At 35.9% G+C, this 24,102-nt stretch overlaps 1 protein-coding gene across 1 annotated transcript; it reads left to right on the plus strand.

Annotated features, from left to right (window-relative positions):
- The first annotated feature begins 1,358 nt into the window (after positions 1–1,358).
- Positions 1,359–23,531, plus strand: LOC132183177 (Tetratricopeptide repeat (TPR)-like superfamily protein). Its single transcript, XM_059596580.2, is given in 18 exon segments — positions 1,359–1,576; positions 3,009–3,107; positions 3,609–3,799; positions 5,230–5,334; positions 8,171–8,271; positions 9,022–9,100; positions 9,667–9,678; positions 9,812–9,877; positions 11,522–11,590; positions 11,736–11,792; positions 13,881–13,958; positions 15,525–15,622; positions 15,702–15,747; positions 16,324–16,451; positions 17,870–17,978; positions 20,632–20,694; positions 22,763–22,825; positions 23,310–23,531. Coding segments are annotated over 18 exon segments (1,698 nt in total). The 5' UTR covers positions 1,359–1,464.
- The last annotated feature ends 571 nt before the right edge of the window (positions 23,532–24,102 follow it).

Genomic DNA, 24,102 nt, shown 5'->3' on the forward strand with positions numbered 1-24,102 from the left:
TAACACCATCCGTGAAATTGACATTGACACGTATTTAATATGAAATTAGTGGGTTAAGGTTAATTTACATAGTTTTATATTCACGTCTTAATATGATCTGAATTCGACATTTAATATTTAAGGTTAATAATGATAATTTTTTACACTACTTGCAAATTTAATATAAACTCAATATTGAATTAGCGAGCGAGTTAGGACTAAGAAATTTAACTCATTTATTTAAATAAGTTAAATTATAATTAATCTATATAATTTAAATACTCATTTTTTAATACAACCAAAACCTCACACGTCTTCATCAAAAAGAGACCTTTGAACTGCCTTTTAAAAGCGTCCGGCTGCCAAGAAGATAAAATAAAATAACAGCAATTATAAAAGGGGAATACGAAAAACATTGAAAAGTGACAAGTAAAAGCCTCATCATTGTAAAAGATTGGTTGTAGCAAAAGGTGGAACTGGACCAACTAGTTATCATTGATGATGATGCATCATTTTCGCGTTATCCGGGATATTTGGGCACTTTTGGCTCATACCTTCCTTTCACATGGTGCTCTTATCTTTATTCTGTTTCTTCAAACATACGTACCATGCAACTTGTTGCATTATTAGCAGTCACATATTCCACATTATTATCTTTTTGACATGCTTCTTGACATTCCGTTTATTATCATGGCCAATAAACTAAGATAAAATATTGGGTTTTTATATTTATATCCTTGGTTAGAGACGCATATAGAAATTAGTATGAACAGAGATTAAAGATCAAACCATTTAGTTGATAGGGGCCGGTAGGCATTTTGTTCCTAATGAATTGTGAGGGGGGGAGGGCATGGCCTATACCGACCCCATTCTTTTGTCCCCATCTTTAGTTTAGCTAGGATTAGCTCAAGCTAGCCCTTATTATCAATCTGGGGGTGGCCGAAACCACTCAGAACTATTTGAATCAAAATGAGTTTATTTTAATTTTCTAGTAGTTTAGAACGATATTACTTTAATTTTTTTTTTCTAATATATTACTTTAATTTAAAGTTTAAGAAGAATGCTCCAAATTACTTGAGGGGTAGTATGCTTTTTCCTTTTTTTTTTTTAAAAAAATTGAACATAAAATTGGACTTGGAGCAGCTATGCCTAAGAATGTGAGAGCAAAAATTGGACTTGAAAGCCAAGTACAGCCCAATGATTAGCTTCGTGGCTCTTTTAGACCCAGTACTTAGTCTAGACGGGTCTATTTCATGTCCAAACCCGCCCAATAATGAGGTCCGGGCTGGGTTGGACGGGTCTCCCTGACCCGTCACCGCCCCATTTTCAAACATTACCTTCCAGTTCCAGACAAACCGCTCTAGGCTCTACCACTATTGCTGTGTGTTTGACAGAGGGTTTAGGAACCAAAACTAGAGTGAAAAACCCACACCCTTTCGAAGAAATTCTCCATTTCTCCTCCGCTTTTATAAAAGCTTGATAGAGATGTTTCTGCGACGATACGCAGCTAATTTGCTTCGAAGAATCGGTTTCCCCGCTCCAACTGCCTCCTCTGTTGGCCGAACAACCCGCTATGTCTTCCCCGTTTCACACTCCAGTAAGCGATAGACTTTTCTTTCTTCTTTTGAGAGCTTCCTTGAATCATTGAATGCATATGCCAAGTTATGGGTGTGGGCGTTTCTTAGAAAATAATGTACGTTTATGGTGTTCTTGGTTAATAAGTCCAATTGAGAATTAGGGACCGTTACGCATTTGACATGTTAGATGGAACAGTGGGATGAATACCCCAAAGCCGTGTACTAGTAGTGAGCAAGCATGTTGGTATTGGGAACTTCCCATCCCGACTACAGCATGCAATTGTGCACGGAACTCACTCTTTAAAAAACACGCATCCACACGAATCATGATCTACATTCATCCAAAAAGCCTCATTTACAAGCATCCAGACAAGCATACATCCGCTGGAAGAAACTTCCCTCCCCTTTTATGTACGTGGATGCCACTTCAATATTGTTTGAATCTTATTCTCTTGTGCGTTTATATTGCTCATCATGTCTTTCAGTAGTTATAAACAATGCCCTTGCCTTGGCACGATGACAACTCATTAGAGAAAACTCGATATTGTAATCCCTTTTAATTTCTCTTTAAATGCAGTTGCTTTCTAATCGGGTTGGTCCCGAAAGTTGTCCAAGTATCTCTTCCAGACCCACTTGATAGTTGCCCTATTGTTGTCGAAGAAAGTTTTTATCTGAACAGCTTTCTTATTATTCATCCAGGATGCATGAATTTTCCAACCACACCTCTTCTTGCAAAAGGTGGACACCCCATCTTTCCTAGCTTTCTTAAACCCCTGTTGGATCGCGTACAATCTAAGTGTGTCCTTAAATTCTGAGGGGTTAGTAAACTTCAACTCCACTCTTAAGCTAATGGTTTATTTTATATCGTGAATAACATTAATCTCTGGATACCTCATTTTAGTACGCCTAGATGTACCTTCATTATCACCCTCACTATCTAAGCTCATGAGCTCCTCGCTATCAACATAGTACGCAGGACCATTTTCTATATTCTCCCCTCCACAACTACCTCAACAATAGCCTGTACAAATTTAAAACACAAGGATATATATGATATTCACACAAAGACAAAAAGATACTTGAGTTATACCTGTTGTCCATGTACTTAAGTAGTGTTGTGATTGCTGTTGTCAAATTCCTTTGAGTGCAGAAACCTTTTAAGTCTATAGATTAGGTTTGTCTGATTTTGTTATTAGTATTAACCTGAGTGTTAGAGCACAACATAATAATTTATTAAGTGACATGAGCGCTTTTGATTCCTAGTCATTCATGTATTGGTCTGACTCATGAAGTTTAGGATGGCTGCTAAAGTAATTAGATTTATCGTCTTTTTTTTTTTTTTTTTTTTTTTGACTTGATTTATCGTCTTAGTGATGCCTTTTCTATTCTAACATTGCAACTAAGATGTTTAGAAGTAGTCTTGCTTTGCTCATTAGCCGTTGTTTGTTGCAGGAGAAACAAATTTTTCCTATGAATATGCTTCTGGAGGTTATACCTGGAGGATGAACAAAAGGAACCCTTGTCTATGGATTGTTATATGTGCGCATGCTGGTATACTTCTTCCTCGTAGGGTCAAAGAATTAGATCATTCATCATGGACTTTTAATAATAGTTTTTTCTGGTTATTCTTTATACTTTGAAATTTGAACTGAAAATTCAATTATAAAGGGCCGGTTTGGTAAAGTTTTGAGAAGTGTTTTGGGTTTTTAAAAAGGTAAAAGTTGAGAATTGATTTTGTGGGGCCACATTTGAAAAAGTGTTGTATGTAGGGTCCTCAAAATAAATCGTTTGGCAAAATTTTGAAAAGGCAGCCACTGCTATTGTAATTTACAATCCATGATGGTGGTTGCTTGGTGGCAGGCGCAGAATGTAGAATGCACATCTTTTATAGCTTATTTATGTAGTTTCACATGGGATTTGCACCTGGTGTTGTTGGACTAGTCTAATTTCATTTGAGGCTCATATTAACAATTACAAATTGCTAATAGAATTGACAATTATAAAAAGAATTGATGATATAATATTTTGATGACTATGCTCCTTTGTTTACAGGAATAATTCTTGGGATAAATGCCAACCCTGTCCTAGCAAAAGATATGTCAACTGAATCAAGTTCTGAAAATGACACTGAAGGGGCTGACATAATCGGATTACGAAAGGTTGAGGATGGCTCTGTTATATCAAACATACATACATCTAAGTGGAGAATTTTTACAGATAATGGGAGGGATTTTTTTTTGCAGGCAAGCATTTCTAGCCTAATTTACCTTTGCTATTTTTATTTTCTTTGTTAAACTATATGGTTGATCCTTGAAAAATTACTGAATTTCAATCACTTTCCTAAAAAATCTTTCATGACAATTAGTCAATGTATTTTTTCAAATGAATCATTTTATTCTTTTGGCACTATGGTGTCACATGGGATGGCAGAAATCGTTGAAGTGTTTTTTTTTTTTTTTTGTGTGTGTGTGGTGAAATTGCATATAGTCAGTAAACCATAGCCTTCTGTTCACCTGCTCTGCTGTCACCTTCTCTCCCTCACTGACTACTCACTCGTGTCCTCCAAGCTCCACCATGTCATCACTGAGTCCATTGATTGCACCAAGTGCTTGCTCCACTATGCCATTATCCTCCCTTTGCTCCACCCCTCGGCTCGAGTTGAATGCTATCATCAGGTCATGGGCTGCACGGCCAGGTCTAGCTCTAGGCCCAATTAGACAATGATAAGTCTAGCTCTAGGCCCAATTAGACAATGATAAGTCTAGCTCCAAGCTCATAGCGATTCCAAAATAAAATGGGGTTTTGCTCTAGCCTAGTTTGGATTCTTGATGGTGCAACCCTAGAGGAAGCCAACATCATCACCAACTAACCAACAACGCCATCCCCACCAAGCTGTGGCACATACTAGTACTCTCCACCCTTGTGCACTGCTCTCACCCAATGTACACTTCTTGCCACTACCATCTAGTGGCATAATTGGTGGCAAATATTATCCTCCACCAAATTGCAAGAACTACCTTATGCCACCACTACCTAATCCAATTGTCTCATATTTTCTGTTTTACTACTATGGCCCTCCTCCATTTACTTCCAACTCTTTCAATGTCCTCGTTTGCAATGATGGCATTCTTTTCTTTCGAAGAGTATTTGGTGGACTAAGGCTTTTTTGAGTGTGGCTTTCTTTGCTTGGCCAGTGGACCTAGGAAAGATCCTTATTGCGGACAATCTTAGGAAGTGGCATGTCTTTAGAAAGTCCAATTTCTTATGTCCAATTTCACATATTAGGAGGTGGCATTTCACATATTTGTTGGTTTGCTCACTAGACTAAGGTCCAATTTCTTATGTGCCATGACATCAAATAAAATAACACATTGGCATTTTCGGTCATACCATGTGGGCTGTAATGCTAAAAGATTAAAATGATTCATTTGAGAAAACACAAGGACCAATTGACACTAAATATTTTTTTTTTTTTTTGATAAGTAAAAAGATGAATTAAAGAGCGCAGAGGGGCAATTATTTGGGTACCTAAATATTTACTAAGGATGAAATTGAAATTTGGGTACCTTTTCAGGGACCAAAAATATGCTTTAACCTATTTTCTTTCTTTTGTTTGCTATTCTATATAGTTTCTTGGACTATCTCATAATTTTTGTATTTTGTTTTCTGCTAGGGAAAAGTGGAGGAGGCTGAAAAGTTATTTCTTTCTGCGCTACAAGAAGCTAAAGAAGGTTTTGGGGAGAGGGATCCGCATGTTGCATCTGCATGCAACAATCTGGTGGGTTTCGCTATTGAGATGCTTTAGATGGTTGTGGTTCCTTGGCTATTGATGTGGTTAAACTTTTCTAAATCCTTGTTGTGGGAACTGTAAAATAGTAAGTTTTGAGGAATGCTCCTGGACACTTAATTTCTGTTGGGCCTCTTGCATTGCAGTTCATGCTGGACATGAGTAGTTATTAAGAACAATTACTACAAATATAAAAATCTCAGAATGCATTTATTATGGGGAGACAAATTCTGGATTCGGTTTTGATTGCAAATGAGTATATTGATAGTCGACTCATATCAGGGGTACCAGGTTTATTACGAAAATTGGATCTCGAAAAGGCATATGATCATGTGAATTGGGAGTTCTTGTTCTACTTGTTGGAAAGGAGCGGATTTGGGGAGAAATGGAGAGTATGGATAGCCTTTTGTATTTCTACAGTTCACTATTTAGTTTTAATAAACGGAATCCTCTCTGGATTCTTCAGTAGTACTTGGGGTTTAAGGCAATGGGATTTGTTATCACATCGCCATTTGTGGTGGTTATGGAGGCTTTGAGTAGGATCATGTCGGCCACAGTGGATAAGGGTATTGTAGATGGCTTTACAATGGGCTCAAGAAATGCAGCAGGAATAGTTGTGTCCAACTTCGGAATTTGGGATGTCTTTTTTTTTTTCTTTTAATGTTTTGAAGCAGTCTCGGGGTTGAAGATTAATTTGTCAAAGTTAGAGATCATTCCTATTGGAGAGGTGGATGATATAGAAAGTTTGGCCAAAATATTTAGGTGTAGGGTGGTTTTGTTACCAATAAAATATTTGGGGGTGCCATATAAGCCAACTTCTATATGGAATGGTATTGTTGAAAAAATGGAAAGGCAGTTGGTGGGTTGGAAGAGGCTATATTTGTTGAAGAGAGGAAGGTTGACATTCATTAAAAGTACTTTGTCCAATTTACCCACATATTATTTGTCTTTTCCTATTCCGTTGGGTGTGGTGAATAGGATTGAGAAACTGCAAAGAGACTTTTCATGGGGAGGTCTCAGTGAGGAGTTTAAATTCCACTTAGTTAAATGGTTGATGATTTGTTCTCCTATGCAATATGGCTTGGGGGTTAGAAACTTGATCAAGTTTAATCAAGCTTTGTTGGGTAAATAGTTATGGTGGTATGCTACAAAGAGGGAGGCGTTATGATGTTTGGTTGTGGAAGCAAAATATGATAGTTTGAGCAGTGGTTGGTGTTCTAAGGAGGTAGCGGGGCCTTTTGGTGTTGGAGTGTAGAAACATATTAGGAGGGGGTGGAGAGTTTTCTCGAGATTTATTAGATATGAAGTGGGAGATAGGTCTAAGATTTGATTCTAGCATGATGTTTAGTGTGGGGATCAACCATTGAAGGAAGCTTTCCAGAGTTATTTAGTATTGCTCGTTGGAGTGGGTTGTGACGTGTAGTTTTCCAGTTGTGTTATTCAATGGAATGTATCTTTTGTAAGATCTGTATAAGATTGGGAGGTAGATGTGGTGCTTGCATTTTTTGGTGTGTTATATTCCCTCAGATGGAGACGAGGTGGCGAGGATTGTGTTCGATGGATTCCTTTAAAGAGGAAGAAGTTTAAGGTGAGGTCGTTTTTTCACGAGTTACTACTACATGGGATTCTTCTTTTCCTTGGAGGAGTATTTGGAAAGTTAAAGTCCCTTTGATAGTGAGTTTTTTTGTGCGGACAAAGGCTCTTGGTAAGATTTTGACCTTGGATAATCTGAGAAAGAGGAGAGTAATAGTGGTGGATTGCTGTTGCATGTGTAAGATGAGCGAAGAGTCTATTGATAATCTTTTTCTCCCTTGCGAAGTGGCAAGAGATTTATGGAGTGTGATTTTTACTCTTTTTGCAGTCCAATGGGTTATGCCTTCAAGGGTGAGACAATTGTTATATTGTTGGAGAGGTCAGGTGGGTAGTCATTCAGTTCTAGATGTGTGGAGGATAGCCTTGTTGTGCTTAATATGGAACATGTGGAGAGAGCAAAATGCAAGATTTTTTGATGATCATGAGAGGACGAAGGAAGAGCTCAAGAACATCTTGGTCAAATCGCTTTTTAATTGGATAGGGGCGTATAATATTTCTCATTTTTCTATCCTTTTTGAATTTGTTGATTTTTGTTGTTTAGCATTTAATGGGGGATTCTTTTTGTATACATTTTTTTGTACTAGGGTTGCGCCCCTCTGCGTCTATCAATGAAATGAGTTATTTATAAAAAAAAAAATGTTTTAAGATTAAGAAATATGTTACATTCATCAAAAAAGTTACCTTTGATGAGGAAAGCAACTCGAGGAAATCCAGAAAGTTGCAACTTATTAAAATTACGCATCAGTTGGGAGTGATTGTTTGTGGCATTGAGACTAAGGTGGTGACATTTGGTGATTGTTGAGGCTGAGATGAAGGTGGGCTTATGCTCAACAGTCCAAACAATATGATTATGTAATTGGGTTGATAGATGGCAATGATGATCATTGTGGGGCTGTGGTTGTGATGCCTTTGTGATCTTAAATTTTCCATTATACATTGCCTTTCTGGAGGATGTCCCTTTTGTCTATGCTATCTAGGGTTCAAAGTGGTGCTGTATATATGAATTGGATTATTTTAGAACCCTCCACCTCCATTTGATGAAGTGCTATTATCAGTTGTTAGAACGATCTTGAAAATATTTATGCTGGGAATTATCTTCAGGTCATTGAAGTCATATTAAGACAAACAGAATATTTTTATTAACATGTTATGTATGACAGCTGTTTTTATATACTTGATATATGGAACTCTGTATTTTACTAAAAGTTTCTATTCTCTGTTGTTATTGTTTCAGGCAGAGCTGTACAGAGTTAAGAAGGAATTTGATAAAGCAGAACCATTGTATTTGGAGGCCATAAACATACTGGAGGAATCATTTGGCGTTGAGGATATACGGTATGGCCTCATTACATTCATGACTACTGCTTATGAAAGCAAAGGATGTACAAGGAATGCATATGGAGGAAAAAGATGTGGAATAAATTAATTTGGTACTAAGTGATCCATCCTTTTCAGAGAATACGAAAGTGACTTGGAGCACCTCTAATTTCATGATTATCAAATCAACTTCGATTCTTCAATATTCCACATCACTTCTACTTGGATTGTAATAAAAGATTCCCTTTTTGTGTGAAAAAATTACTGTGTCTTTGCATGAGCATCAGTCTTACAATTTAATTAAATGGACCAGCAAATTACTGATTTCAGGCGATATCATTGGCATTCCTGACCTACCTCAGGTACTCCATGTATAGTGCTCTAGATTTTGGCAACGCCATTGTTTTTTTTTTTTTTTCCTATTTGATTATAACTACTTTCTTAAAGACGAAATAGGAAAGCAGACCTAAGTAAATGTGAAGTATTTAAATCCTTTACTCTTGGTCATGCCATAGCAATAACATTTACTGTGCAGTTAGGTACTTGTTCTTGTGCTTGTGTATTGAGTTGCATACTACAGGCAGCTAGGTGCTTAAAAGTGATACAAGTACACCTACACACACATGCTTGCATGTACACATGTTGATAATTACTTTGCTTTGATCAGCAGCAGTTGCTTTGATAGGCTGGATAATTAAGCAATTGTCGTCTTCACGATGTTGCATTATCAGATGCTCATCTGATCACTGTCACCTGTTTTCAATACAGTGTGGGAGCTGCTTTGCGCAACCTTGGGCAGTTCTATCTGATGCAGAGGAAGCTGGAAGAAGCTCGTGGCTGCTATGAGGTAATGGAAGAATTATATTTGGTAATAGGTGCATCAACTTAGCAATCATAATTGCAATTGTTTAGTTGGCTCGTATTTCTGGATGTATTAGCTAATGTTTGTGTTGGTTTGCTTTAGATTTGTATGGAATAGATGCATATGTGCAGTTAATTTTCAGACCTTACAACCCAGTTGAGGTGGAACAAGGCTAGAATGCCTTACTTTATGCTACTTGTCAAAAAATTACTGACAAGAAAATTTTAATTCTCTCATACTTCTATCTCAAATCATCAGTGGCTCAGATTTTTGGGGAATCCACTTGGAATTTATGTATTTTGTGGCATAATTTTTCTCATTAACGAAGTTGACTGAACTGATTTAATGTTTTTGTGATCTATAGATGCACATTAATTGGATATTCATGTTATTTTTTTTTTCCATGTATGTGTTTCTGTCATGCTACCCAGATAACATCTTAAGCAGATATATTTATATTGTTTTCATATATGACTGCTAATATTTACTATTAATTTTTACTGACAACTTGTGCTGCTGTTTTTCTTTGGTTGTCTCATGTCTCTGGGCAGCGTGCTCTAAAGGTATGAGCCATAAGTATAATCTTTGACCCAATTGCAACTTACATTTGCTTTGCACCAAATTCCTGTTCTCTACTTATTGTGTTTTAGGCTCAATTGCAACTTGTCATCTCAATATTACCTTATAATCATTCAGATACAGGTGCGTGTTCTGGGACATGGTCATGTGGACATTTCAGATACTATGTATTATCTTGGAATGGTAATTTGTTAAAGCTGTGTCATACTATTGTTTGCATTGCATTCTTGTGTTATGCTTTCTGTCAGATAAAAGAAAAGAATGAGTTATGTTTGTTGTGCTTCTCTGACATTCTTTGTTGTAAGCTTGGGATCTGAGTTGATGGATATTAATGTAGTTGTTATTGTTTTCCACTTGAAATATGCATTTTTGTATTTTGTTTGCCTTACAAGGTAGTTATAGATATTAAGGTATGTGATCCCCCAACTTTTTATGTACATGGCTCTGGTCTAGATAATAACTTTTTTGCCAAGAACTTTTTGAAGGATATGCATTGGCATCTTGTTTATGCATATTCTAAAATCACTTAATGATATGGTTACTGTACATATGAATAATTTATAATGTAAGGGATTAATTTGTCATGCCTATTGTGATTTTTCCTATTGTGATGTCAACACTATCAAATTTATATGCTATATAACTTGGTGAAAATAGGGAGACATCATTAGAGTTTTGTGAGGAGCTGTTTGCATGGATCATAGTAATTGGTGTTTGTTTCTTCGTCATCCATGTTAACTGATTAAGTATTGTGGTCAGCCTTGCAAACGATGGTGCTACTAACTAGGTATATTAGCATGAAGGAAATTGTAGAATGGGCCTCTAATTAGCAAGACTAGTTGGTAGGAGAACTTAATTTTCAATCTTTAAAAGGACTTCAATTGAGGGTTAACATTCAATGCTTATGTTTTTGCACTGGTTATGGAAAAGCCGTTGTGCTTCCATGTTGTGTGCTTTTTGCTAGGTGATAGTTGCTTGTTGGCTAAAGCTATAATAGGCGTCAATGTCAATCTAAATCTATGAATAGGAAGTTGATTGTAATTGAGGAAATAATAATAATTTATAGGTAGGAGACAGGCAATAGGTGACCCCCGCCCCAGAGCCTGGGGGCAACACCCCTTTTTATATCTTGGTATGGTTGTTGATCTGTAAAGGTTATTGCCCTTAGTTTGTGGGATGAATGAAGTTGATAGATGCTTATGGAATGTTAAGGTCATGGATATTGCCTATTGAGTTGGTCGTATAATGTGAATAATTGAAAGTAAAACCTTGGAGCTGAGTTTGGGTCCATTGTAAAATTCAAGACTTCTGTCACCCACAGCTTTTTTTTTTTCTTAAAAAAAAATAAAATGATCTTAGGGGTAAAATTGTATTCTCACAACCATTTTTGTTATGTATTTTATGGAAAAGCTGATGGAGGTCTCAAATTTAACTCAAGTTTCAAACCTATCAAATTGAAAACTGTGGTGTTAAAAGTCAAACTGGCCTAAAGCATAGAGGGTCCTAACCTAATTTCCCGTGTTATTTTTGTTTTAGAAAGCATTGTATAGAAACAATGCTACTTATGTTGCAGATTCAGCTCTATTATCTTTTCAGTTATTCTGCATCAGGTGATAAGTCAAGTTATTCATGACTCTAAATTATAGTTAAGGGATATCAGTTGTATTGTATACAAAATGGTATATTTCATTTCATGTCATGTGGACCTTAAATCTAAACGCTTTGCTTTTGTTTTGAATATTCTTCTTTTGTTATCTATTTTTCTCTTTAATAATATTTCTGAGTGTATTCGACTGACCTTAAATGCAATGTAATTTTTAAGTACAGGTGCTCTATATGCAAGGAAAAGAGAAGGATGCTGAGGTTCTGATTCAGGATTCCATTAGGATACAAGAGGTGCATCATTATTTTACTTGAAAAGTACTAGGGTTGCGCCCCTATGTGCTTTTAATGAGATCAATTTTCTTATAAAAAAAAAAACTGGAGGCATTTTGCTGTTTTGGATTTACTGTTCTCATTCTCACTGTGAAGTTTTGTTCAGGAAGGTGGCCTAGGGGAATCTTCTATATGTCTCAAGAGATTGCGATATCTTGCTCAGGTTGTTTTTCTCACCTTCATTCTTGTGATTTTTTGGGATGAACCTACAGAGACCTTGTAGATCTCTTATCGACATAAAACTGACTCTATGATGTAATACTCCCTCGTTCCCCATATAGATATCTTCTCTTCCTTTTTGAGATGTCACAAAATAAATGCCTTTACCATCCAGGAGTAAAAGTACTTGTTTCTTTAATTTTTTTTTTAATATTAATCTTTTTTAATAAAAAAAATTACGATTTTCATTAAAAGTGGTGTCCACCTCTAAAATAGAGTAACCAACAGTTTAGGATTATTGTTCTTACTCCTATTTATTACTATATTGTGCTATTTAGAATCAAGATGTCTAATTTTGGATGGAGGGAGTTTGCGATGTCAAGTAAAATATGTGACTGTTAGAGAATGATATATGCATGTGATTGTGAAAACTATCAATTGAAGATGGCATTTAATTGTTCAGTTTCATGAAGTGGTTTGATTGGTAAGAAAAATTTGTAGGGAAATGAGGAGAACTTCTAGATTAACACATATCTTGAGATGTGAGGCGGTTGGCTTCCTTGTAGTTTAGTCTTGTCTAGTTATAATCCAGTATTATCTTCAAGTTTAATTTCACTTGATTGGTGCAGGGTTTTTTTTTCTTCAAATATTTCAGTCACGGTCTCAATTTTCTGGACATAGACGGGTAGTAGTGCATATAGTTTAATTTACTTGGAGACAGGATAGGTTTTCTTAGCCCGTTTCCTATGGCGTTGAACTTGATCTTTCTTGTCAGTTTCTACTTTTTATAGTTTCTAAGTTATAGTCCTAATCCTAGTAGAATTAGGAGTATCCAGCAGTTTATATGTAGTGTGGTTTTAGTGGACATCTCAACTGATGAGAAGGTGTCATGGGGGTAGTAATTGGAAATCCATGAAGGCTGGTTGGAAGAGGTTTTCTGGTAGGGGTGGTAGAATTGTATGGTTTTGGCATGACAAGTGGTGTGGGGATGACACCTTAAAGGAGCTGTTTCTGATTAGTTCTCGAGAGATGATAAAGACACTTGCTTTATGCTTTATTGGGTTCTTAGTATGATGGACTATGGTCAGATTTTGAAATTTCATATATGCACATGCTTTCAGGATGAAATTAGAACCTGTTTACTCTTTTTTAATTTTTTTAATTTTTTAATTTTATCTCTGGTATTCTAGTTCTCTGTCGGGTGAAGGGAATGATAGATTGTTTTGGAAACTTAATCTTAGTGGTAACATCGTTATCCATACTTTATATGATGTTTAGAAGTGGCCAGTGGTGTGTAGTTCCCTTGGAAGAGTATTTGGCATAGCAAAGTCTCATTAATATTGCCTTATATATATATTTTTTTGGCAGCTGCCTCGGGAAAATTCTTGCCGTGGATAACCTCATTGAGAGAATATTATTTTAGTGAATTGGTAATATTATTTTAGTGAATTGGTTTTGCATGTGTAATCGTAGTGTTGAGTTTGACCATTAGTTGATCAATTGCTTGGCTCTGAGAGACTTGTGGTCTCTTGTACTTCAGCATTTGAGGTTCAATAGGTGATTCCTCAAAGGGTTATTGAGGTCTATATCAGTTGGAAAGGTGTGTGTCGCTTACATAGGAATTTCTTCATCTGGAATGCAAACACTGTGTGCCTCAGGTGGATGATTTGGAGAGAGAAGAACAATCAGGATTAAATGTGTTGAGATGCCTATAGTTGAGCTTATATATTTATTTTTGAAATCTTTTGTCGGAATGAATACTTGCCCTAGACAGTATTCTATTTCTTCTTTTGTAATATTTATTGCCAAAAAGTTTTAGATTGTAATTCTTAGGCGAAATTTTTATATGCATCCCGTGTGCGTAAAGATTCGCCTGTTGGATCTTTCTAGCAACAAAACAATTTCTTGTTTTACTGTTGTTTAATGGTTTTGTTGTATAATAACTGTCTATTTTACTATAAAATGTGTATTACCACTTGTGTTTTTTCTCTTCTTCTAGCCTATGCGAACCTACTTTTCATGTTTGTGTATTGAGCATTTAGATTTAATTTCTCCATTTTGTTTGGTCTCTTTTCTTTTGATTTCTATCCAGATATATCTGAAGTCTAATCGGCCTGCAGAGGCTGAGAATGTCCAGAAAAAGATCCTGCATATAATGGAATTATCAAAGGTTTGAATTATTTTATTTTTCCTCCTTTTATATTCGCTATATTTTTCTGCTAAAGTTTGTCTCAGTTGATGTTTCTGTGCTTGGATATTTTAGACAAAACCTCTTGGTATTCATAAGCTTTGAGGGTCATATTGTTGCATCTAGTACAGTATTTTTTGCTTGAGATCTTTTATTTATTTATTTATTTTTATATGTAATATGATTCTGTTAAAAAAAATGGCGTATCTTTTCCTGATAGAAAGCAGGAAAAAGCTAGGATCAAAATTACAAAGATCTAAAAAGTCCGAAAGAAGAAGCAAAGCACCCTATTGCTCTCTTCTAATCCAAAAATGATCTAAAAGATAATGACTTTAATTAAGCAATGATGCTTCGTTTCATAAAAAGCCGTAGCATTTCAATTACATGGTGCTTTCAAATTGCATAGTTCAATGGGATTGAGGTCTTTGATTGCAAAGTGTGATAACCTTTCATGTCTTTGATGAAAGTTGTTTGTCCCTTTATCTCATCCATGTACTCCTTGTTTGTTTAGGCAATTTAAAATATTCTTTGGGTATTGAAGTAGCAAGATTCTGACATGATCTTCCCTTCCCAGTGGAAATATGAGAGTCCTCTAGTGGATAAAGACAGATACCAATGATTGGTAGGCATATTAATTTATTTGTCACATACCCGTTTAGACATTGCTTATGTAGTTAGTGTAGTGAGCTAGTTCATGCACTCACCACGAAAGTCCCATATGAAGGCAGTTTACTAGATTCTCTGTTATCTAAAATCTTCATCAGGCAAAGGTTTGTTGTTCACTCGATATAATCACTTGAAACTAGAGGCCTATATAGATGCAGATGGGCTGGATCAGTTACAGATTGAAGATCTACTTCATGGTAATATACACTTGTGGGAGGTAATCTGATTACCTGATGTAATAAAAAAATTGGTAGTTGCTAGATCAAGTGCAGAAGCTTAATTTGGAGCCATGACACATGGAGTATGTGAGTTACTATGGTTAAAGATATTGTTGAAGGAACTTGGGTATGATTTTAATGACCCTATGAGATTGTATTGTGACAATAAAGCTGCAATCAAAATCCCTTGTAATCCAAACCAACATGAGCAAGCCAAACACATTGAAGTTGATAGGTATTTTATCAAGGAGAAGTTGTGTGCAAGATTAATCTGTACACGACATGTAAAGTAAGGAGAACAACTTGCAGATATTTTGACAAAAAGAGTGTCCAGTAGCATCTTTCACACAGCTTTATGCAAGATGGGCATGCGAGATCTTTGCCTCAGCTTAGGGGGAGTGTTGATTAGGAAACTCACTTTATTCTTGATTGTATTGTCATTATTCTCCGGTTTTATTTTTATTATTGCTGCAATCTGCATTAAATATATTACTGTAGTAATTTGTATCAAGTTTTCTATTTTAGCATGTAGATGCTGTATGGGTTTGATTTCAAAGAATACACAGGCTTTCTTCTTCCTTTATTTTTCCTTCTTTCTATTTTCTTCAACTCTTTTTTTTTTTTATTTTTTATTTTTAACCTTCATATTATTCTTGTAAGTCAGGGATGGAATTCCTTGGACACTATTATTGCAGCTGAAGGTCTGGCCCTGACTCTACAGTCTACTGGGAACTTAAAGGAAGCACAAAGGCTTCTTGAAAGGTGAGTAGTTAAAGTATATAATTATCCACAAGCGTAATTGTCTGATGATTCCAAATGAAACAAATTTCTATCCTTTCAGATGTCTTGATGCCAGGAAAACATTACTTCCGGAAGATCATATTCAGGTTTGCTTTTTTATTTTATTTTTTTGAAGAAAAAAAAAGCTCTCTAAGTTCATCTATATACTGTCCAAGATGGGTATATGTAATTTTCATAATTTATATAATTTGTATACACACTGTCATTATATCTTTATATACTGCTTTGGGTTCTATATGATGACCAATTCTGATTTTTTTTTTTCTCTAAAATATTAAAAAAAAACATAAACTAGTACTTGAGTTCCAAACCACAATACTTTAACCAACTTCTTAAACTCTGAATGTCTCACTATTTATATAAAGCTCAACGGTTTGGTAGTTTTCCTCCTATGTTAATTTCAAACTAGAAGCCTAGCACATATCCAAATGCACACAAATACATGCTCAAAAAGGGTTCAAATCATGGCCAAACTTGATAGCAAAACTGACGTCTAAAACACTAGCCCATTGTCATTTTAAATTATTATCTGAGCTGCTACCTATTCTCTCTTCTTTTTTTTTTTTTCTTTTTTTTTTTTTCTACTATTTATTGATAATAAAATTGCTGAGAGGAAAAAGATAGCATACACAATGAGGCTTTCTTTCCTTCTCCACTGTCAGATTGGTGCCAACATGCTTCACATTGCTAGGGTGAGAATGCTTAATTCTAACCAACTAAGGAAGGTGGATATTTCTGGAGCAATTGCTGAGCTTGAAAAGGCAAAGGACCTTTTACACAATTCCATAAGGTTTGTGTTACTTTGCCACTTTAACTATCTTAGAATTCACAAAACAACATTTAAGCGTTAAAGTTACCATTCATAACTTTCATTCTTTCAATTGTACATTGAATACTCTATTGATCTTTTAAACATTCTCTATTCCACCTTTGTTTTTCTTTCCTAAAAACTGCTTTGCATATATATTGTGGAGTTCCCCTTCTTACTGGGGTCATTTTTACTTGGTGTGTAATGGTGTAGATTATAAAAAATAAGAGGAATGATTCTCGTGATGTTCATAATAAGGAAAAGACAAGGTTTAGGAGTTAATTAGAAAAATTATATTGAGTTATTCATCCTCCTGGTATTGAAAAACAATCAAAACTTTCTTTATTATAATATATTATATTCATTCTTAGCTGGTATTTGTTTAGTCATTCAGATAGTCATTTTTTATCAAAAATGGTTCCACTATAGCCATGCAGATTCTTAGGAAAGCTTTTGACATCGTTAGGTGGGATTTCAAGCCCCATTCCCAAAGTGCGCTAGTAAATAACATTACATCCCTTGAAAAAAAGTTACTTGCTGTTTTTTCGCTCTCTATGTAGGATTTAAACAGCACAACCAAAATTCAGATTGATAACATGTGGGGAACAAAATAAACGTTGCTACTTTTAACTATTAGTAGTCCCTCTCTCCCATCTTGTTAGTCCTATTTAGAAAATCTGACTTCTTAAGTTTTCAAAAGGTTAAGATTGTACAAGTTCTCAAAATTTGGAATTGATACATTTGTAATAATCTAACACTGGAGCTCTAGAATCTGTGCAACTTGAAAATCATGCAATCTATGGGAGTGAGAATCCAACAAAAGAGCATATGATATTGCAAAACTTCTCTTCAATTTGTTTACATATTGGTGCTGCTAAATCTACTCCTATCATAGATGACCAAGAGTTTGAGTTTTAGTTAAATTGAGTTCAAGGCTGTTCAAACATTCCCACCTGACAAAACTGTCAACCTTTTAATGTAAACAGTTGTTGCTTGAGCATGACCAACCTGTGCCCGCCACTTAACAAGTAGTCAATGATAGTGTATTTATCTTCTAGTCCTAAAGCACCAACAAGGAAGCCAACTTAGAGACAACATTTTTGATATCATAAGCTGTTTAGTCTTCACTTGCTGATCCCAGCAAGTGTTTGTGAAAAAACACTTTCTGGTTGTGTTTAATTTGTCCCAGCAAGTTTCAGTCTTTTCCTTTTTGGGTAATTGACAATAAATAACAGAAAACTTTTCATTGATTTGCATTTTTAATCATTAATTTTGATGTTTCAAATTTTCTTTGACAAAATATGGGCAAATCTATTTAATTTGCTCATATTTTCCTAGATTCCCTGTTTTTGTTGTGTTGCTTCTTACGGATTTGTCATGCAGTTCTTTTTCCATGATAGGATAGCTCGGCGGGTTTTAAATAACTTGACTAAACAGAAAGGCAACTTGAAAAGTTACAGTACACCTGGAGAAACAAGGATGGAAGGCCATGCAGCATTAATCATACTGGTCAGTTTCCCTATCCTTTCGTGAGATATCTGTTTTTCGTGGAAATTCTGGTATTCAGTAATAGTATTTGATAAATTCTGGTAGTCAAATGAAACTCTTGTAACCCCAAGGGGTTGACCCATGTGGTGGAGGCCTTGGTCTTGGGGTTTGCTTCCTTTAAGGTCTAAGGTTCAACACCTCATAGGTGCAAACAATTCTTTGGGGCCACACCCCCTAGTGAGAAGTCAGCGATTTAACCAGTTCTATGTAGGGAAACTTCCGAGAGTGCAGTGCATGGGATCGGGGTTTATTCTGTAGGGGTGGGTTCGAAGAGCCTTGCCTTGGAGAAGTTCCCCGACATTAAAAAAAAAAAAAAAAAAATCTTGCATCAAGATTGTCATTCCTTATCTGTTATCATTTTGGTTTTGCTTTGTGACAAGGTAGACGAGGTTATGATTCCATCAAAGCAATAATACGGGGCCCTGCCCTAACTCTTGCATCAAGACTGTCAGTCCTTATCTGTTGTCATTTTGGTTTTGCTTTGTGACAAGGTAGACGAGGTTATGATTTCCATCAAAGCAATAATACGAAGAAATCTCTGTGGTTTTAAAATCTTGTTTTATATATATGGTATATGTTTATCTTTCCTCTTTATTTGACTTCCTTCTCATTCACATTAGAATACCTCCCTAGTGAGGTCCATTTTATATCCAAGAACTGGGATCCACAGTTGGAAGAGGTGATCCAACAAATCTATAAAATGGTTAAGCTTCTGTAAAATCCTGAACCAATGCTAAATGCGGAGGCCACAATAGATGAAGCTCTAATGATATTTCAGTAACTGCACCAGAATATAATGCAGTGAGATATGGTGTACCTTACATCAGCATCCACAACTATTGTTAGGAAACTTGATTTTGATTCCTCCCCATATTCCAACTTTTAAGGATCAATTCTTCTCAGGATCACTCAAAAGCAGGCAATAGGTGTTAAACTGAATGGGGTGCATTGGGGTGGTTGGCGTTCTATATTTCCTCGTGGATCGCATGGGGTGGGGTTATGGAAACACATTTGTAGGGGTTGGAGGTCGTTTCAGTTCCATTTCAGATTGGATCCTGGCTCGGGGGGGAAAGTCAAATTTTGGGAGGACTTATGGTGTGACGAGATGCCCCTCAAGGATGCTTTTCCAGGCTTTTTTAATATTGCTAGCAATAAGGATGCTTCCATTGCGGATGTTCGAGAGTGCATAAATGGGATGGTTCACTGGAATGTTACTTTTACTCGCAGAATTCATGATTGGGAGGAGATGGTTTTGGCCTCTTTCTTCTCATTCTTGTATTCGTTATCGATTCGTGGGGTGGGGGAGGACTGGATGTGGTGGATCCCTTCGAGAAAAGGGAAGTTTGAGGTTCGCTCTTTTTATAGGAAGCTTGTCTCCAAAGAATCCAACCACTTTCCTTGGAAAAGTATTTGGCGCACCAAGGCTCCTTCGAGAGTAGCCTTTTTTGTGTGGTCTGCCGCCCTTGGGAAATCACTCACCCTGGATAATGTTCGGAAAAGAGGTATTGTAGTGATTAATTGTTGCCATATGTGTAAATCGGATGGGGAGTCTGTGGATCATCTCTTTCTTCATTGTGGGGTTGCGCGCAAGTTGTGTGATGTTATTTTCTCCCGCTTCAATTTGTGTTGGGTTATGCCTAGAAGTGTTAAGGAGATGTTTGCTAGTTGGTGGTCGGGAGGTAGAACCCGTAGCACCGTGGTTTGGAAGATGGTTCCCCTGTGTCTTTTATGGTGCCTTTGGAAGGAAATGAATGCGAGATGCTTCGAGGATTTGTTGAGGAACCTTGAGGACCTTATTCATTTCTTTTTGTACACGCTTTTCACATGGACTGCAGGCTGGCTTGCTCCTTTAGTGATTAATTTTCCTGATTTTCTCTTTATGTTCTCTTCTTCTTTCTCCCTCACTTGGTCGCTTTTTTGTATACTCCCTGTGTACTTGGGTTGCGCCCCTCTGCGTTCTTTAATGTATTATTACTTATCAAAAAAAAAAAAAAAAAAAAAGGTGTTAAACTAAACTTGATAGCCTTCAAGGTGTTATTTCTGGAAAAAGGTTCTGAAACAATATAAATCATGTAGGTTCACATAGCTGCAACTTTGGGAATCATCATAAATACTAAAATACATACCGGCATGATAAAAACAAAGCCACCCTGAGTATTCTCTCTCTCCATATACCCATTTATTGACTATTGTATATTTCTTTTGGGTTTGTATTGGTCAGTATTTTTGGATCACTTGCTAGAAGTGATATATGTTGTCATGCTAATATTCTGCTCTCTCATAGCTAAAACGAGAGAAGAAAAAAGAACAGAAAAGAAAAAATTCAAACAAAACCAACTCAATGATCTTGGATGCTGCATGCATATTGATGACAATTGCAGTTTTTTCTTGAGTTCAAAGTGGTAAATACTTTTGGATCTGACGCTAGTGAAAGTTATATTGAAAGTCACACTAAAAATTGTCAATCTAGAATAAATAAAAGCTAAAAAACTAGAATAAAATTAAGCTAGTGATCTTAGATGCTTCATTTATGTTGGTTCTAACTTGTGGCATTATCTTATATGGTTATTAAATATTTTCCAATATGAAATTGATAGATTTGTTCTGCTTGCAGATGCAATCACTTGATGCTCTTGGGCTTCTAGAGATTAACAAGCAAGAGTTACAAGAGTTACAGGTTGGTGATCAAGACTTTAAAATCTTTAACAGCCTTTGCGTGCACTGCGTAAGTTATTAGTGAGCATTGGGAGCCCTTGTTTTTTAACTGCTTTTCTTCAAATATTTCTTTTTCTTTCTTTCCAATAGGACCTTTGTCAGAAAAGTTCCCTTTTGGAACAATGCTTGCTGTGTTCTTCGTGCTTGAAATATTCAGTTAGCTACAACTCTCTGAAAGACTGAAGCTCTAATCCAAACTTATAGAAATATGTGCATAGAACTGGAAACGAAGATGCATATGTTTTGCCATGTGTGCATGTGCCTTGATACGGCCAACAATTGTGACAATTCACCACTTTTTGGAGTAGGACTTTACTGCCAGTAATATTTTAGCCGAAGCACTATGAATGCTGCAATGTTGGAACCAGAGTCTTCCACATGAACTTTGAAGGGATAGCTTGGGTTGATGATAGGAGAGGATTTTCTGGAAAATAAACCTACTTAGATGAAAGGCCCCTTTCCTTGTATACTTTGCACATGTTAACTCCAGTTAGTCTTCCATAGAGCAATCTTCTGATCTTGAATGTTCCCATATTAGAGTATCAAGAGATCTGGTTAGTATGGGCATATTTGTGCATCTTTCTTACTTTCTATGGTATCTTGATCTAGGCATAACCTTCCTAAGGTGAGCATCCTCCCCAAATTTGACCTTATTTCCACTAAAAACATATACACCAATATTTCCCACTTAGTGAAACCACATTTCTTCTAATTCTCTCCGTAGGCACAACCATTAATAGTGAATATAGGTCATGTAATAATTACTTTTTATACCATCTTTAAATGAGTGATTTTTCTGGACTCACTAAATGATTTTTGGAGTCTGTCGCTGCCCATAGAAAATGTCTCTTAAGCTTTTATTTGTCTTTGCAAGTAAGGATGGCAACCTAAAAAGATATAGAATGTAAATCAGGAAGAAGCTGGCAAGTTAACTCTCGTTAATGATTTCCCGGCTTAGGATAAGATGCAAAATCTTCATCAGGTCTCACCTAACTTTTGAAAGAGGCCCATGGTGGAAGTCTAACATTTAAAGTTTGAAAATATCAGTCCTATGCTTTTGGAATTCCAACCACCTCCAAGTTTATGATTTGGCAAGGTTCATCCTCAACCCTAAATTCCTTTCAAATCACCTTCTATCAGACCTCGTTATTCCAGGTAGGAGCACCATATCTGAGAGTTGCTGATAATCATCATCATATTTTGATAAGCCCATTGGAGAAGCTCTTTCCTCTGCTATAAAATTGTCTACCAATAACCTTCTTTGACCCTTGTAATTGGCACTGTATTTCACTTTAAATGGTATTGGTTATTCCTTATAATGACTGAAATACTGAATCTTACCGAAGTTTGCTTTCACCATTCATTATTCGTGTACTTATCCATGCTTCATATGCTTATTGCTTGTAGCAAGGAATTTAGCTTCTTAAAAAAGATAAAGCTAGTGTACTTGAGGAATGAGGAGTGAAAGGAATCTCATTGTTCTTTCACAATTTCTATTAAGTACATATCCTCCAATGTGCAAATTCAGAGAGCATTTAGGACTAAATCTTCTACCTTCGACGAAACTCGTGATAACCATTTTCTTACTGCCACTTGAGTAATAAAGGGGAATTTTAGTTGATGACCATTTTTTTTTTTTTTTTGCTTAATCTATTATTCCCAGAACTTCTCCGACCCTCTGATGATCTTGGACTAGCATTTTCCTTTTTCTTTTTTTATATATAATTTGATTTGTGTTTCTAGCTAAGCAGCCAAAATGAAAAACTTAATGACCTTAAACTGAATCTGGAGGTTAAAATACAATATATATATATATATATATATATATATATATATATATATATTTGGATCTTACGAAGTTTGGAAACAATGATTCGAAGTGTATAATAGTTTCTCCAGTAATGCTCATTAGTGAGCCTATTTTCTTCTCCTTCCAATTAGATTTTCTGACAACATCCTCCTATGATTGTTCTGTTTAAGTAATTTATTCCAATTGGCTGAACCAATATTACTTTTCTATCATGAAACAGGAGCATTTACCTGTTGCTGAAGCCGAAAATGCACTTTTCCAATGCGTTTCTGCTTACAAAGAGGTATGCTTGGACTGTTCAACATTTTGCAATACTTTGGATGATGTTAAAAATGTGTTCTATCCTATGCTAGTTCGGAGAGCTGGTGTAGCATTTGGAAGTCCATAGAATGGGAATGCCCTGTAGGATTCCAAGTAAACAGCTAATCATTACATGAAGTGAGAATATTGTACAACATTTTCAGCATTCAAATAGGTTTTTATTATTGGTGTTCTAATTTTTGGAACAGAAATGTCTTCTATCACCTGCATTTAGATCATTTCTATAAACTGATGCAATGAATGTTTATGCCATACATATCTTTGTACCCAGTCCTCCAAAAATTTAGGATGAAATCAGTATTCTTGCAGATAATTTTGTTTTAATTAGTTTTGAAAGTTTTCATAGTTGATAGAAAACTGCAATATATGTTTAAATCGTGAAACTATTGGCTTCATTTATGGATGAGCACGGTAAAAAGCTAAAGTTTGCGCATGTTTCTGTGCAGTTTGAAACTGAGAGGTCTATTTCTGACTCTCCTGCTGTAAAGGCCGACTATCTTTCATGTTTGAAGCATCTTTTAAGCTTGATAAGTGATACTGACAGGACACAAAGTTTTGAAGGAGCAACTTTAAAGGAGCTGGAAGATGAAATCAAGCGTCTGGAATCTGAACTTCACCATAGGAAACGCAAAAACTAAGCTGGAAATTTTTACTCATGGGAAACGTAGCTCGTTTGCTAATTTTTTGTAGAGGGTACTTTTTGTTTTTTATTTGAAAAAGTGTATTGATGTGACATAAAGGTGAAAGTAGTTTTGAATTCAAAATGTTCTGATGTGACATAAAAGTGAAAGTAGTTTGGAATATTTTGTGTTTTTGGTTGTTTGTTAATGTATTTGTTTTGAAAAGAGAAAAATAAAAGGAAGAAAGAAAGTGTGTTATCCTACAAAACCTTAGCCGGATGCTGATTTTGGTTGCGGCTGCAGCAACAGCATGACGGCCAGAAAATCATTTGAAGCAGCAGGTTCAGTACTTATACCACCTGGCCATACCCAAATGAACAACAGAGGTTCCTTTGCATAACTTTATTAGCTGATCTTGTTGTATTCATAGCGTTTTTCTACTATGATTATTTTTAAGTTCTGAATTTCCGATATTCCTTTGTGAATAAATCGGCAGCCTATACCCTCTTATCAGCAAAGTGGGATTTTGATGTGAAATTCACAGGATCCTAACAAATAAGGCCAGCATGAGATTGCATCTGTTGTTTACTTGCTAACATTCGGATAATAGTTATAATGT

Source organism: Corylus avellana, chromosome 5, assembly GCF_965113065.1.
Source record: "Corylus avellana chromosome 5, dhCorAvel1.hap1.2, whole genome shotgun sequence".
NCBI classification, from domain to species: domain Eukaryota; kingdom Viridiplantae; phylum Streptophyta; class Magnoliopsida; order Fagales; family Betulaceae; genus Corylus; species Corylus avellana.